Source organism: Atractosteus spatula, chromosome 3 (assembly GCF_055471065.1).
Source record: "Atractosteus spatula isolate fAtrSpa1 chromosome 3, fAtrSpa1.hap1, whole genome shotgun sequence".
Taxonomy (NCBI): Eukaryota; Metazoa; Chordata; class Actinopteri; order Semionotiformes; family Lepisosteidae; genus Atractosteus; species Atractosteus spatula.
The window spans coordinates 72,432,232-72,447,893 of NC_142708.1; the positions used below are offsets into that span (position 1 = coordinate 72,432,232).

Consider the following 15,662-nt stretch of genomic DNA (forward strand, 5'->3'; position numbering starts at 1 on the left):
GGCAACATTGCCAGTGTGGTATTAGTGTTGTAATTACACCGACCAGAAATCTAACCTGCACAGGGAATTAGGAAGCTGTTCTGCAGGCAAACTATAAAATGAACAGATTAGTCTCTTGTCTAGAAGTCTGGAAGTGCAGATAGCTACCGCTCTCCTATCTCTGTTTTTTGTACATGTAACTTTCATATATATACCTATATAAAAGGTATATTATTTTGATTTTTTACACAGTGTGGTTGTTCATTAGAGCAGCATGGCTGTGTATTGTTGCACACTGGTGCCTTGCAAAGCTGGCACTCTGGGTTCTGTTCCACATCTGGGTGCCATCTGTGTGGAGTTTGCATGTTCTCCCTGGGTTTGCATGCTTTTCCTCCACGTACTCTGGTTTCCCCCCACTGTCCAAAGACATGCTGGGTCATTAGCATCTGGGGAAATTGGCCCTGGTGTGTGTGTGTGTGTTTGTGCCCTGTGATGGACTGGCGTCCCACCCAGGGTGTACCTGGCCTTGCGCCCATCGCTTGTGGGGCTAGGATCCGGCACCCCAGTAATGCTGCACTGGATGAAATGGTTAGAAAGTGACTGGATGGATGAACGGATGTTGCTTGTTTATTTGTACGTTTCAAATGTACAAAGGTCGCTTTGACCCTCACCGGGATAAGCGCACTGCAAGGGGGTGGGTGAAACGTTAGCAGAACGCACGGTAACTCGCACCCTTTCTCTTCTAAGTGTTTCCTTTCAAGTCACGGGGAGAGCAAGTTGAGGTATGCGAAAAAAGACAAATTCCTAATACAAGAAATTGCACATGGCCAACAAAGCGGTCTCTTATATAGGGGATGTAGCTCAGTGGTAGAGTGCATGCTTCGCATGTCCTGTATGTGGTCCTGGGTTCAATCCCCCAGTATCCCCAAGCGCTTTATAGGGGGACAGAGCGGTCGCACTGTGGCTGAGGATCTGTGCCTGTGGCTGGAAGGTTGCTGGTTCAAATCCTGCGGCCGGCAGAGGAACCCTACTCTGTTGGGCCCCTGAGCAAGGCCCTTAACCCCAGCTGCTCCAGGGGTGCTGTATAAATGGCTGACCCTGCGCTCTGACCCCCAGCTTCTCTCCCTGTCTGTGTGTCTCATGGAGAGCAAGCTGGGGTCTGCGAAAAGACAAATTCCTAATACAAGAAATTGTATAGGGCCAATAAAGTGATCTGATCTTATCTAGGGTTGCCTCACTAAGACACAGGCAGTGGGACCTCAGCCTCTTATATTATATTTCACCCAAACGCGCCTTGGAACCAGGTAACTTTGGAGGAACACCTTCCCCGGGGTCGTGGCTGACAGTGGCACCCTGCCAAGTGCCCAAGAACCACACGCACGACTCCAGAGAGAGCCTGCCTCCCAGCCGCACAACCATATCACAAAATGGAAACGGGCGCATCTCACAAAGGCACACAATTTTCTTCCGTGTCGGTAACGGTGGGTCGTTGTGCGGCACCGCCAGTGAGCTGCTGTGCGCCACTTAATGTGGTGTGGGGTGCGCCTTTCACTTATTAGAAATGTTTAAAGGTTATGCTAGTGCATATATTTTTGGAACGATTTGCACAACAGCACGTTCAGCTGACGGTCTGCAAGACACCCTAGGTTGCACGGGGGAGGGGAGGGGTGGTCTCGGCTGCTGCCATATATGGGCACGCCGTCGACTCTGCTCTGCTATTGGCTGCTGGCCCTGTGGCGCTGCCTGTCAACAACATGGCCTTCCTCTACGCTGTGGCTGCTCGATTATTTTGATTATCGCAACCCTCCATAGTAGCGGCCCTGTGCGTTACTGTACAAGAGTAGGGGAACGGTCCTGCTGCCGTTTCATACGTGCGGTTCCAAAAACGCGGACGAAGACCTACGGTACCGGGGATGGCAGCGGGCTCCTTTGAATTGAATTAACGAAGATACAAGTGGGGGGGGGACATCAAATAAGTCCATATTTACACATCTTACTTCTGCCTTGTGAAGGACCCCCCCCCCCCCCGTTCCGATACACACGCACACAAACCTACCTCACCTCGATCTTATTTGCCTTGCAGTTTGTTGTGGTTGGTGAGAGAGAGCAGGCCGAAGCAGGGGGTTGGATTTATCGCTTCACCGGGAGAAAGACTCTCCGTCGCGGTTGGAAGATCTGCCGGGGCAGCGGGCTAATCCGGGAATACATATTGCCGAGGTAAGACTGGGGAGAGAGATTTTTTTTTTAAGGCGATCATTTGTGTTTTGTCGTATTTTGAAACAGTAAGATTCATTGGTGTAGCCACGGATGATCTGTTCTCAAATTTGTTAGCTCTCTTTTAAAAATAAGCCCCCCTCGAGCGTGACTTTTGTCTTTTTTAATCAAATAAAACAACAGTTGAATACACAGCTTTTTTAATGTATTATAGCCCCGAGGTGCAATTGCTATGGCCGATATTGCTTGTCATGTTCCGGGTTGCTGTGTGACGAGTTGATACAATATGGTGAAAAAACTTAACAAAAATATCCGATACCTTTTGCAAAATCGAAAGTACTGTGTCCACATAGCCGTCATGAGATCGATAGAAATGGATCATAACAGGGAGGAAAACGGAAGGCATTTTGACGTTTTTTGCGAGTTAAAAATACATTAGCTGACAACGAGAATATCCTGTCATTAAATCAACGTATGTGTCACGGATCGATACCGTCAGATGGGGACTTGTATCTAAGGGAAAGCTATTTTAGTCGAGTTTTGTAGTCCCGTAGTGCACGACTGATACAACAAGGCACTCTGTATCTGACTGTACCCACAATGAGAGTATTGAGACCCTCTTGGGTTGCTGATTACCGGTGATTTAAGATTAAATACATGCCTTTGCGTTATACATGGTAAACTATATTTTGTTTACTGCAAGGCTGTTCCCCTTATCGGAGAAGTTGGTGGCTCAGGTTTGAGGAAGTACTCCCAACAGTGTCGTTTGTCCTTGTTCCCAAAAATGATGTGAGCTGCATGTGTGTGGGGTTTCTCTTTAACTTCGGTTACACACGCATCTAATTCTCTTGTGGAAGGGAACTCTGGCCTGAAAATGAATCTTATTTTTTAGCCATAACTTCAGATGAAGTGTTGATGACTCTGTACCTTTAGAAAAATACTATTATTTGGTGACCACGCTGAAGCAGGGTGTTTGTCGGTCTCAGTGCTGTACTCGTTTGGGCTTGTATTGGCAACAGTGTTATTTGTGGCCCATATTGTTGTCAGCGGTGTACAGCATGGACTTTGGCCAAGTTATAAGAGACATTGCTTTCTGTTAACATGTGACATAACTCTGGCACTGGAGACTGAAATGCTGCTCAGAGACATTTTGAATGAGAAGTTCCGATAATGCGCACTTTCCAAACGCGGTTACTTCTTTGCTCAGAGGTCTGTTCGATGACTTGGGACAAGGTGATTTCCCACTGAAGTCCTAGTGAGCACCTAGCAATTGAGTTTGTCGTGGGGTTTCAGTCAGGGAATAGAGATCATGGTTATCTTGTCTAGGTAATAACCAGTAATTGGTTCACTGAAGTAGCACTGAGCTTGTTAGGAACGAGAAGAAGGGTTTTACACAGTAGCTTTAGTAGAGTCAGAATCAAAGAGGACTAATCCAGGGGTCTCAGACTCTCTTCCTGGGGGACTTTGTGTCTGAAGGGCCTCTGGGATCACCTGAGCACTGTTGCATTGTTGATCTAATCATTTCTCAAGTGCCTGATTGTCAAACCTCTAACGAGGCACTGAGGTGGTGTATAGGTAACTGTACAGTTCCTTTAATATCCAGAATATTTGGAGCAATCCACTGTAAAAGACCTTAAGTAAATTCCTCCTTGTATACTGAGCATGAAAAGAAACCTGTCACTCTGTGTTTTTGTAGGGAAGTTGTACAGATTTTGGATATGAAATGTTTTTTGGCAGCATTTTGATTAATTGATCAATCCCGACCGACTGTGATCTACATGAGGGATTTTGACTGCCGTGTAAGCACTAAACCTCTGCAGTAGAGAGAGCATTGGTTACAGGCGATGACAAGATTTGACCTGTTGAATTTCAAGCCTGGTGCCCTTTTAAGTCTTGGGGGTCGCAGTGGGATGATGTATAACATTTTCTGGCACAAGCAGTGAATTAGCACATGCTCTACTAGAGAAAATGGACAAAATGCCCCCCAAGCTGCATCTGTACCCTGGTGTAAAGTATCTCATAGCTGGAAAACTTGTATTGTTTTCCAAGGTGGCCACATACTTTACTAGTAGTCTGAGACGTTTGCTGTAGACACTTGGCATTCTCTTTATAACAACTAATAATCAGCATAGTGACTTTACCAATGTCCTGTCTGTTCCACAAAATGTCAGTGCACCTGTTACTAAAAGAGGCTTCATTTTCTTGGTAACTTTGTGAATTTTGTTAGTTTAAAGTGATACATTTATTTTGTTACGCAGTATTTAATGAAAATAATTAGGTTCATTATTTGATGACTCAGCGGCATGGTGGCGCAGTGGTTAGCATTTCTGCCTCGCAGTGCTGGGCCTGGGTTTAATTCTGGACCTGGGATGTTATCCGTGTGGAGTCTGTAGGTTCTCCCTGTGTTTGCTTGGGTTTACCCGCTGGGTGCTCTGGTTTCCTCCCAGAGCCCAGAGACATACTGTACAGTGCTGCTGGGCTAATTGGCTTCTGGGAAAACCGGGCTTGGTATGAGTGTGTGTGTTTGTGTGTGTGTTTGTGTTTGTGTCTGTCTGCCCTGTGATGGACTGGCGTCCCATCCAAAGTGTATCCCGCCTTGCGTCCGAAGGTTTTGGGGATAGAATCCAGCTTCTCCGCCACACTGAAGTGGGTGAAGTGCTTAGAAAATGTTTGGATTTGACAACTCGGGCTGGAACAAAAACCCGCAGGGGTTAGGCCCTCCAGGACCCACTGCCCTTATCTAAGCACAGAGGACCGTGGGTAAAAAGTGAAAAGCTGGCGGGCTGTGGTCAGTGCTGTAAGAATATCTGAAAAGTGGAACTGGTCCCAGGTCCGGCCTGACGGCTCTCAGCTCTGTACGAGAGGGAGAATTACTCAGGGACTTGTGCGGCGCGTATTGTCTCAGTTTGACCAGGGTCTATGATCAGATTTGTAAAACATTTTGGTGTACTTCTCACTCCCCCTTGTTATGAATTGTAGGCTACAAGGTAAAAAAAAAAAAAGAAGGCTGGGGTGGAACTGCTGAGGGGGGTAGTTTGATGTTAGGGGTCTCCAGTCCTCGAGAGCCCCAGTTGATGAGGTTAATTGGTTTCTCAAAATTGTGTGTGCGCGCCCTCCCAGGGACTGGCATCCCGTCTTGTGCCAGAGGCTTTCTGGCTAGGACTGGGCTGTCAGAATAACTGGTTTCGAATAAAGGATGGATGATCTATACATTTCTTGACTCACCTGTTTCCAGTGAAATGGTTATTTTCAATTGGGAATTTGCATTTTTTTTTATTTTCAAGAGATAAGGATTTTCACTGACGGAGAAGGCTTAAAATTGAGCAGCTTCAATAACTCTGAAGGAACAGGAAAAGGTTTATTCCAGGCTGACAAGAAAAGAGACACAAATTTTTTTATTTTTGATGCAATTTCCGCTTGATAGTTCTATTGGGATAATCATAGTTATTGCAGTGGATGTGCCGCATGGATGCAATGCAGTTTTTGTATTCCATCTGTACATTGGTTTCCCACCACCTGAACTGTGGAGTTTCCTCACACCATCTGCTTCAGAATAAATCACTCCCTATATACCGTCTGTCAGCCTGAAATCTAAAGCGTTAATTTTTAGAAGATTTGCAACACATTACTTTGGGTTATGTCCTTCTACAGTAATATTGTGAATGATGGCATGATAGGTTGTATTACTTTTGCATGTCAATTCCAACACACCAGCTCTCAAAAAAGCCAGGCAGTGCTGCATATAGAACACCACAGTACACAGATGTCTTTGGAGACTCCACCATTTGGCAGAGAGATTACACAGGAGAGCCTGCACTTTGATAGTATTACTAAGCAGGAATTGCAGAATGACATCAGCTGTGCTGATGAAGTCAGCCTGTATATATTCCTTCCTGTATGAAATTCGGAGGGTGTGGGAGTCTTTAATTAGTAGTAGAGAATAGCTGAAGAGTAAGCACTCCATTAAACATGAGACCGTAGGTGCAGAGGTCCAGTCCTTGCCTGTCAGAATTGTCCTTTCTTCTGCGTCTCTAAGTCAGCGCTTGAAGATTTTTGAAATCTTCAGTCTGAGGTGGAACAAAAGCCCACAGACACTGTGACCCTGCAGGACTGGATCTGCATGCCCCTCGTGCTTTGCCTACTTGCATTGACCTGTCGGACTCATTCATAAAATGAAACTGCGTGTGGGAATTGTGCACGATGTGGGCGGAGTGGTTTCATTTCACGGTCACAAAAAAGTGAAAGCATGTAAGCTATGGCGTTCCTCTGAACGTGCTCAATTTTACACTACAGTCTGTCTTTCTAATGCCAGTTAGGAGGAGATTGAACATAAAAAGCTAAAGCTGGGAGAACTGGAATAGGGAATTGTGAGCTTTCCCATCACTGGTGTCTCTTTGGGGGACTCTGGTCTTGTGGTGTGCAGCTCAGATTTTCCAGATACTGTATATTTAGCTGTGAAGCATGGTGGAGTTGTGAAAATGGCCTTTTCTATTTTGGAATTGTTTTGGCTGTAGCATTTGACTAACAGGAACAGGTAGTGAGAGTGGGTTTGGGACTGAGAGTCAGGGAAATACCACTTCTGTCTGGTGCCTTATTGTGCTCGGATCCCTTTTGGGCGGCACAGGTTTTCTGAGGGCTGGGACGAAGTCTATGCAGTCCTCCGTTACAAGGCTGGAACATCTTAATTATTTAATTGACTGTCCTGTTGTGGGAGTAAATTATTCAGGTGCTTGTTCCTGAAAGAGCTGTGTGATGAATGAGGAGGCTGTTGTAATGAGTAGCCCTTGTGACATATGTGCTGTTTCTTAAAGGCATGCTGCTTTGGCAGTGGTGCGTGATCCATAACTCTGGGGCTTCCCTCCATAGTCCTGGTCCCTAAATTGAATTAAATTGTACTTTAGAGTAGTGCCTAGGGCTCTGGTCTCCCAGAGGAAGGTCATGGGTTCAAATCTCAAGTGAGGCACTGCTGTTGTACCATTGAGCAAGGTACATCTCTCGGGGCACTCCAGTGAAGAAGGGGGTATTCTCCAGGTTGTCATTATTACATAAGAATTGGACTTACCAGGTGAAATAAAGGCTTATAAATATCTGATTGGGGAGACATTTTCTTTAAAAAAAAATTCAGCGCTCCTGAAAATCTTGCATTTTCAACTTCAATTTCAGCTTATAAAAACTGAAAATATAGAGTCAAGGGGGTTTAAAAAATCTTAGTTAAAATATGCGGTCCATTTTAGTGATCAAGCTCGACTAGAAGAAATCTCGGCAAATGCCGAGATTCCCTGGACTGGGAATACTCTCGCTTCAGGGTGCAGCATCTCTCTGTCTGGATAACTTTATGGTGCAGAAAATCTCATTAGTAAGCATTCTCTTAGGTAAGAGACCATTATTGATTTTTTTAACAAAATGTAATTGAGTTTGTGAGCTGGTATCCAGGTACTCAGCATTCATGTGAACCACTGCTATTGCACACCGATAAGAGGCCACTTAACTAATTGAGTGGCTTGTTAAGGTAGTTTTGTGTATCTACATTAAGTAAGGTTTGCTACAGCAAAAGGTCTGAATATTTATGACTTTTTTTATGTTTATCTTTAATATTAGATAAGATAAGATCAGATCACTTTATTGGCCACATACAATTTCTTGCATTAGGAATGTGTCTTTTCGCAGACCCCAGCTTGCTCTCCATGAGACACACAGACAGGGAGAGAAGCTGGGGGCAGAGCGCAGGGTCAGCCATTGTACAGCGCCCCCTGGAGCAGCTGGGGTTAAGGGCCTCGCTCAGGGGCCCAACAGAGTAGGATTCCTCTGCCGGCCGCAGATTTGAACCGGCAGCCTTCCAGCCACAGGCGCAGATCCTTAGCCACTGTGCCACCACTCCGCCCCTTAAATGCTATATTTATTTTTTTGCTTTTTGCTTTGAATGTGTGCAGTAGGCTGTGTACGTAACACATATTAATTGCTACTTCACAGTGTCATGGCTGGCTACTATAAAGCAACAAAATGTGAGAATTGTGCAAGGGCCTGAGTACTAGTGCAAGGCACTATAAGCACAAACCTCCAGTCTCTAAAGGTCAGAATTCAGCAGGTTTTCTAGATTGCATTGCATTGAGTCATCAGCAGCAGCAGCAGCAGCAGCAGCAGCCGTTGGAAGTGTAGTTAATCTGTGTTAAATCGGTCCTGTTATTTAACGATCAGCTCTTTAAGGTGATCTTTAAGGTGATTAAGAGTAAATAAGGAATGAACACCCAAGACTGGAGTTTGCGCCACTTGTAGATGAGTTTTAAGGAGCGACAGACATGCCATGGGCGAAGACCTGTGTTCTGATGTGACAGTGAAATGGATTCAGGGACATTGATGAATAAATGAGTCTAATTCTGTCCCTTTCAGGGCATTATTAAACATTCCGATGCAGAAAACGGCAGCAACCAATTACTGTTAATGATCATGAATCGAATAAGAACGTGGCTGTGGCGTAATCCTGAGGGAGAGAAGGCTGTGTTTCGTCTCTCCTTCCCGAATGCGCTGGAGCTGGATTTACAGGATATTGCAAAAAGCTTAGTGCTGGCCTGAATCTGCAGGAATGCTTTCAAACACAAAAACCGCCTCATCGCCCAGATTTACTGAGCGGTCAGGAATAACGCCTAGCCCCTAGCCTCTCAGAGTTTGGTTTTTTATTGACACTACATGGTTATTTGTATCTGTACCATCTGTGTAGATCTGAGGGATTCCTGCCATGTGGTGCTTTTTTAATTCTTGTTTCTTGCCATGCATTATTAAACAAGAAGGGATCGGAGCGCGTGGGGCTCTCTGAGTCACCTGTATATTTTAAGTTGCTCTTGCCATGAATGGCTACATCTGATTGAAACATGCAGCTTCCTGGAGGCTGCAGATCTCATAAGAGAGAAAGACAAATAAACACAATGGATCTGTTCAGTTAAACATTTCCCAGATGTGTGTATTCCCCAAATCTGTCCGAGGATTTGACATCCTCATTTCTAAGATTTTTTCTGTCAAGTTCTCCATAGTGTACACAGCGTGCTTCTGATCTTTTTTTTTCCCTGCACAGAATTGAGATATTTGAGTTCTCCGTTTCCCCATTGTCCTTAATGATGAACTGCTTTCTGTCTACAATGCCCCTTCAGTAATGTATGCTAATGCAAAATTTTGGCACTTACTGTAGATGAAAACAGAACATTGAAATAGCTCACAGATATTTGTAATTATCAGACTAATTTAGGCACCATTAAAGATAGGGGCATGAATTGGTGGAACACTAGGCATAACGGAGGCGAGCCGAGAATGTAAAATTCTTGGTGCTTCATGTTTCAGGAGTGCTTTTTATATCACTTTGCTCTTATTTCAGTGAGAAGTGATTTTCTCATTATCTTGATAAGGTTTCACAACCCTCCACAGAGCACTGTCTTTCTCCAGCTTTAGCCGTTTGGTTGTAACTTACCATGGGGGTGTACAGAGAGGTTTCAGATGTTCTTTCGGTGGGTTGTTTTTGTTTTGGGAATATCAAAAGGAAGTAGATGAGACTTTCTTTGACTCGAGTATTCAACAGTTGTAAACTGTAGACCTGCCCGTGCACTCAGTCTCACTGCCTCTAAGCTATTAATGAATGTTTTGTCATCAAAAATAGAACCCATAAATCACTTAATACACCGTTCTCAAGTACAGACCTTTACAGAAAGAATCAAAACCTGTTTCATGTACAAAGAGGTGATAAAATCCAGGATTCATTCAAAACCCTTTTGTTCCTTTGCTAAATGATTAAAGATGGTGGTCATAATTTTCACAGACTGGAAAAAAGAACACATTTCGTATAAAGCAATATGTGTACACAACTAGAACTGTGCTAAAGCTGTAACATTCCAGGTCCTTAGTCTTCAAGTGGTCCTCACCGAGTGCAGATCGGAAATCACAGTAACAATACCAGCTGCGGATTCTTAGCACTATGTAACTTAAGTCGGCGTTGTTTTGTAGCACCCAAATGAGGTAGATGAATCAGTTGACTTCCCATTGTTTGTAACCTTGTTCTTGTTTTTATGGTTTTCAGTCACACACTTAGCCAAGATCCTCATCAGGCCAGTTTTTCCAAACATCCCAAAGAAATATAGATAATGTATCACCATGATACCAACCCGTACCACCTGAAAGCGTGTGGATCACGTTACTTAAATCTGTGGATGGTACTGGCTTCTTGACTTTAGTTTTCCTGTAACACAGACAAACGAAAGAATGCTGCCATGTAGTTGGGTCTTTTAGAGTTATGGGTATTATGAAAGGAGTCCCTTGTTCTTTCACAGATCTGTGACTAATGCTAATTTTCATGCTTTAGTTTCCTTGATGTAGCAGTAATGGCTATGGAAGACATCGGGGCCTTCCCAAAGGGGGACTGCCGTGTTTGTCTAATCCTTTGGCTTTGCTGTCTCCGTAGGTCGCACTGAATGTCAGCTCCGCCGGGATCGATCTCCGACGCCCTAGCCCAGGCTGCAGCGACGATGAGCTCCGAGGATCGGCATGGCAGCTCCGTGGCTCCCTGAGCAGCTGCGTGACGACATGCTCCCCAGTAGCCCATGATGGACCCCGATACCTTCTCCCACATCCGCCTCTGGTGCCCCCGACCGTTCGGCACCTACTCCCAGAACAAGCCATGCGGCGGGGCGGGGGGAGGGGGCGCCGGCGGGGGGGCCCTGCGGAAGGCGGCCGGAGAGCTGGTCGGCCGGACGCCGACGGAGGTCGATGAGGGGGAGTCGGCTTCCGAGAACACCCCCCCGCCGCCGCCGGCCCCCAAGGCCCCTCCCCTGCCGCCCCCCAGCGGGGCCCAGGTGGAGGATGGCCGGGTGCTGCTGGACACCTGGTACGTCATCAAGCCGGGGAACACCAAGGAGAAGATCGCCTTCTTCGTCGCCCACCAGTGCAGCGGCGTGGGCCTGGCGCGGCCCAGTGCCATGAAGGTGAAAGGGAACTGGGGCACAGACTGCTCCAAGGCAAAGAGGCGGCGGCGCTGCTCCTCCTACGACCCCCCGGGCAAAGGGAGGGGCGGGTCCTCGGAGCTGACGGCGAGGGAGCCCTCGTCGGAGCAGGAGGCCCCCGAGCTGAACGAGATGGATCTCCTGTCAGTGGCGGAGATGGTGGCTCTGGTAGAGCAGAGGACAGCTATGGCTCTGCAGGGCATGGTGACGCAAGGACCTCTCCAGTCCCATCCCATGCCCACCTCCCCGAGCCCCATGAGGGGCTCCCCCTCGAGCTCCGGCTCCGTCGTGTTCCTGTCCGAATCCCCCGAGGCCCGCCCCCCACCCTCGACCTCCGGCTCCTCCCCTGCCCCCGAGAGGCAGCAGCCCACCCCGGACTCGCGGCGGGTGGCCCGGGCCATCGCCCACTTCGAGTCGCAGCAGCAGCAGCTGGAGAGCGCCCTCCTGAGGCGTGCTGGGGCAGAGCGGGAGAGCAGGGAGGAGGAGCAGCAGGGAGAGGCCGGGGGGAGCAGTGGGAACAGGGGCAGAGGAGGAGGAGGAGGAGGAGGAGGGGAGGTGAGAATTGCCTTCCGGGTCTCCAGCATGGACCCGCGTTCCCAGTCCGAACCGGCTGGCCGGCCTAACTGCATGTTCCTGAGCTGCGGGGGTGGGGGGGGTGGCGGCAGCCAGGCGGGGGCGCGCGCCAAGGAGAAGATCACCTGTGACCTCTACCAGCTGGTCAGCCCCTCGTCCCGCGACCCCCTGCCCACGAGCAACATGGGGCTTCTCCTGGCCGCCTCCCCCAAGGCGGACTCCCGGGGGGAAGGCCAAGCGGAGCGCCCCGTCCCGCCCTCCGGCTCGGACTCGGCCCCGGACGGCGGGAACGCGGACAAGAAGGCGAGGGAGTGCGTGACGGGGTTCCATGTGGAGGTGGTGGTGACGGGCGCGGTAGACCAGTGTGTCTTCTACGGCAAGGACAGCACTGAAAACGTGCAGGAGGAGACGGTCTGCTTCACAGTCGGTTCCCAGGCGCCAGACCCTGGCGAAGACCCTCCTCCCGGCCAGCTCTTCTTCCTGCAGCCCCCCAGGCCCGAGGAAGAAGGGGTAGCCCATGGCTCCCTGGACTGCGCCAACAACAACGGCCCTGCTGGGAGCCTGGACAGGCCAGACTCCCCCACGGCGGCGTCCGAGCCGGACTCCGCGGACACCTCCCTGTGCCGCCTGTACCGCCACGTCTCCCACGACTTCCTGGAGATCCGCTTCAAGATCCAGCGCTTGCTGGAGCCCCGGCAGTACATGCTGCTCCTGCCCGACCACATCATGGTCAACATTTTCAGCTACCTGCCCACCCGCTCCCTGGCCGCCCTCAAGTGCACCTGCCACGACTTCAAGGCGCTGATCGAAACCTACGGCATCCACGCCACCGACTCGCGCTGGAACCAGGACCCGCTGTACCGCGACGACCCCTGCAAGCAGTGCAAGAGGCACTACGAGAGGGGGGACGTCTCGCTCTGCCGCTGGCACCCCAAACCTTACCACCACGACCTGCCTTACGGACGCTCGTACTGGATGTGCTGCCGGCGCACCGACAAGGACACGCCGGGCTGCCGGGTGGGGCTGCACGACAACAACTGGGTGCAGCCCTGCGAGCTGGTGCACGCCCGCTCCAGGCGGGAGGACGGGAGGTGAAACGCGCTCCCGACCCGGGGACGGAGAGACGGGGGCTGCGGTGTGGACGCTTGCTGTTGAAAAGGAGCGATTCCGTGCCGCTTTGCGGAGCTGTGCAAGTTGGTTTGTGTGCTGCGTGTGTGCATGTCTTTTTGTTTTTTTTTAAGCTGTTGGAACATTTTCCAGTGCACAATCTCACCTCCACCCCCCGTTTTGGAATTTTTCTAACTTTATTTTGGTCCTTCTTTCTCCGTGCTGGCCGGCTAAACGTCATAGACTACTGCCAAAGCTGTGACGTGCCGTGCGACAAAGAAACCTTAGACCACAAAAGACAGGAACACCAGCTTCAAGCCTTAACCCCCCCTGTGTAGAGTGAAATCCCATTTCCTTTACGTTGAACGCCCCCGATTGTGCAAATTCAAAACCCCAGTGTCAATAATGTGGTGTGGGAAATATATGTAGGTTTCAAGCTGTACAGTGCTAAGGGGCATTTCTCCAATAAACTAAAGTGATTAAACTGGTTTCTGGTGCCATTTGGTTCTTTGTTAGCTGTGAAAAGTGTACAATTTTATGGGAGTTTTAATTTAAGAGTTAAGGGGTAATATACTTTATATATATATACTGTACTGTATAGTGCTTGTTCCTGTGAAGTGATGGCGTGGGGGAAAGAGACTTGACTCTGGGGAAAAATATTTTGAGACCCGGCCATCATGTCCCCTCCCTGTCTCACAGGAACTCTTCCCCACTGTGTTTTGATAAAGCCGGCGTTGCAGTGTTAATGTGTACTCAATGTGAGCATTGCAGTGAACCTGGTGGAAAACTTGCTGCAGGTCAAGGATCAACAGCATTGAGGTGGGAGATCTGCAATCAAACAAGTCCTGTGGACTTTCTTAAAGGACTCCCGACCACTATACCCTAAAACCGTAAGTATAACGCTAACCCACAGCCTTTCAGCATTAAGATCCTGCGCTGTTTATCCTGTTTCCAATGGTAAGCACAATACAAATGTCTGTGGTGAGAGAAGGCACACTCCAGTTTGCAGAAAGTATTTTTTAAATTGATGCTGCTTGCCAGATACTGGGTACAACATTCTCCATTTTTTGGCATGAAATTGAAAACTCAGGTTCTTGGGTCACAGGCTTTTGGAAAGATCTTGTTTTAACATTTTACTGCTTATGAGCTTGATGTAAAATGTTAGGAAGTTTTAACTCAATGGATAGCAGGTGTCTAGAACAAATTACCCAGCCACATCATTATAACTAATACATTGGCTTCCCTAATTCCATGATCAAATAACTTATAAATGATTAAATGAGCTGATGGGGTTGAAATGTCTTTTACTAGATGTTTTTGTAAGAAAAAGGCCTTATACACCCATCAGTATAATCAGACGTACCGTCACTTGTTAGAAGCCCTAAATGATTTGACAGGACTCATGATGTTAGCTTTTTAAATATGATTTGGTGCTTTCAGGAAGCTTGTCTGAATTGTCAGGTGTGCATTTATAAATCATTTAAAAGTGCCCTCCAGTTTACAACGTTTCGGAGAAGATCAAATCATTAAGTCATATGGGTATCTCAAGGAAAAGGTATTTCGTATTTCGTATTTTTATGAACTTCCAAAGCTGGTTATAAAATACTAGAGAACTCTTAAGTTCTAAGTTATTGATTCTCTGTAAGCGGTGGGAACAGCTTGGATATGATGTCGCATTAGTTCTGAAATAATTGTAGCCCATTCCAAATGGATTTTTTTTAGCTATGAAAATCAACCACTATTGTTCGTTGATGATGATGAGGAGCATTGGTGTGAACCTGTTCCAAGAGCTGCAATGGTTTTCTATAGGGTTGAGACTTTCAGCCAGAGAATACGATTATGTGTGTTGGGTGATTGCCGAGAGCACCAAAGCATATCGTCATATAGGCCGGCTCTGTTTAACCCATCACTTGCTCAGATTAGCCTATGCATTATGAAGAGATTGGGTCTGATTTGGAGATTGACAGGAGCACTTGGCAGTAAGAGGTTTGACGCAGTTTTTTATAAAGCTAACCACAAATCTGATAATAAAAGGCTGACGTCTCTCTGTTTTGTTGTGTTTGAAATTAACAACCTTTCGGAATGTCCTATGTAGTGAAAAAATAGGAAAACGAAAGGAGACAGTGCATTGAAATTGTGATGCATACTGAGCTGCTTTTCTCCTAATTTCACATGGCTCACCACTGTCCTGTACTGCAGTATGTCGTTCAGCTCAAGTCATAGTCACTGACTTGGACTTCCATCGTTGCCCGAGAGGGGGCTTTCACAAAATCGGCCACAGAGGAGAATTAAAAGATAAAAACCAAGGCAAATTAACAAAACATTCCTTTCGCTTTGTTTGCTTTGTTAGCGAGGATTCGAGCTAGTTGCGCAGTTCTTGAAGAATAACGCAAACTCCGATTCACTCTCCAATACCAATTACCAATATTTCATTGTGGAAAAAGCCTCTCGCATTGAAAATTATTTTGTAATTGAAAATTGAAACATTGAAAATGTATTGTAAAATTTTTACAATAAAATGCCAACATTGTATTGTACAAACTGGAGAACTAACGTTAAGATGTTTAGTATGGCCTTTAAGAACACGGTAATGGCAGGGGGCCTCACTGTAAAGGACAAAGGAGGGCCAAGGAATGGCTGGATAAGATCCTGGGATCAAATATTAAACGGGTACAAAATGGGGACGACTGGGCAGCTCCATACTGTGGTTTACTGGTCCTGTGACCTTGTGGTCAGCGAACTGACCCGTTCTCAGTACCTACAAGCGGGTTTTCCTTCCATTTCTCATAGGCCTTCTGTCGGAAGTCTCTA

At 47.4% G+C, this 15,662-nt stretch overlaps 1 protein-coding gene and 1 non-coding gene across 2 annotated transcripts; both read left to right on the plus strand.

Moving 5' to 3' along the window:
* The first annotated feature begins 829 nt into the window (after positions 1-829).
* trnaa-cgc (transfer RNA alanine (anticodon CGC)) lies at positions 830-907 on the plus strand. Its single transcript is given in 2 exon segments — positions 830-865; positions 871-907. It is a non-coding gene; the product is annotated as a tRNA-Ala (tRNA).
* A 769-nt stretch (positions 908-1,676) lies between these two features.
* Positions 1,677-13,339, plus strand: fbxo46 (F-box protein 46). Its single transcript, XM_088912221.1, has 2 exons — positions 1,677-2,196; positions 10,634-13,339. The coding sequence occupies exon 2, from the start codon at positions 10,773-10,775 to the stop codon at positions 12,837-12,839; it is 2,067 nt and encodes a 688-aa protein (XP_088768347.1). The 5' UTR covers positions 1,677-2,196; positions 10,634-10,772; the 3' UTR covers positions 12,840-13,339.
* Positions 13,340-15,662: the final 2,323 nt, after the last annotated feature.

Bases quoted from the DNA above. Each gene is read 5' to 3' on its own strand.
- fbxo46 (XM_088912221.1), top strand. From the start codon at position 10,773: ATGATGGACCCCGATACCTTCTCCCACATCCGCCTCTGGTGCCCCCGA.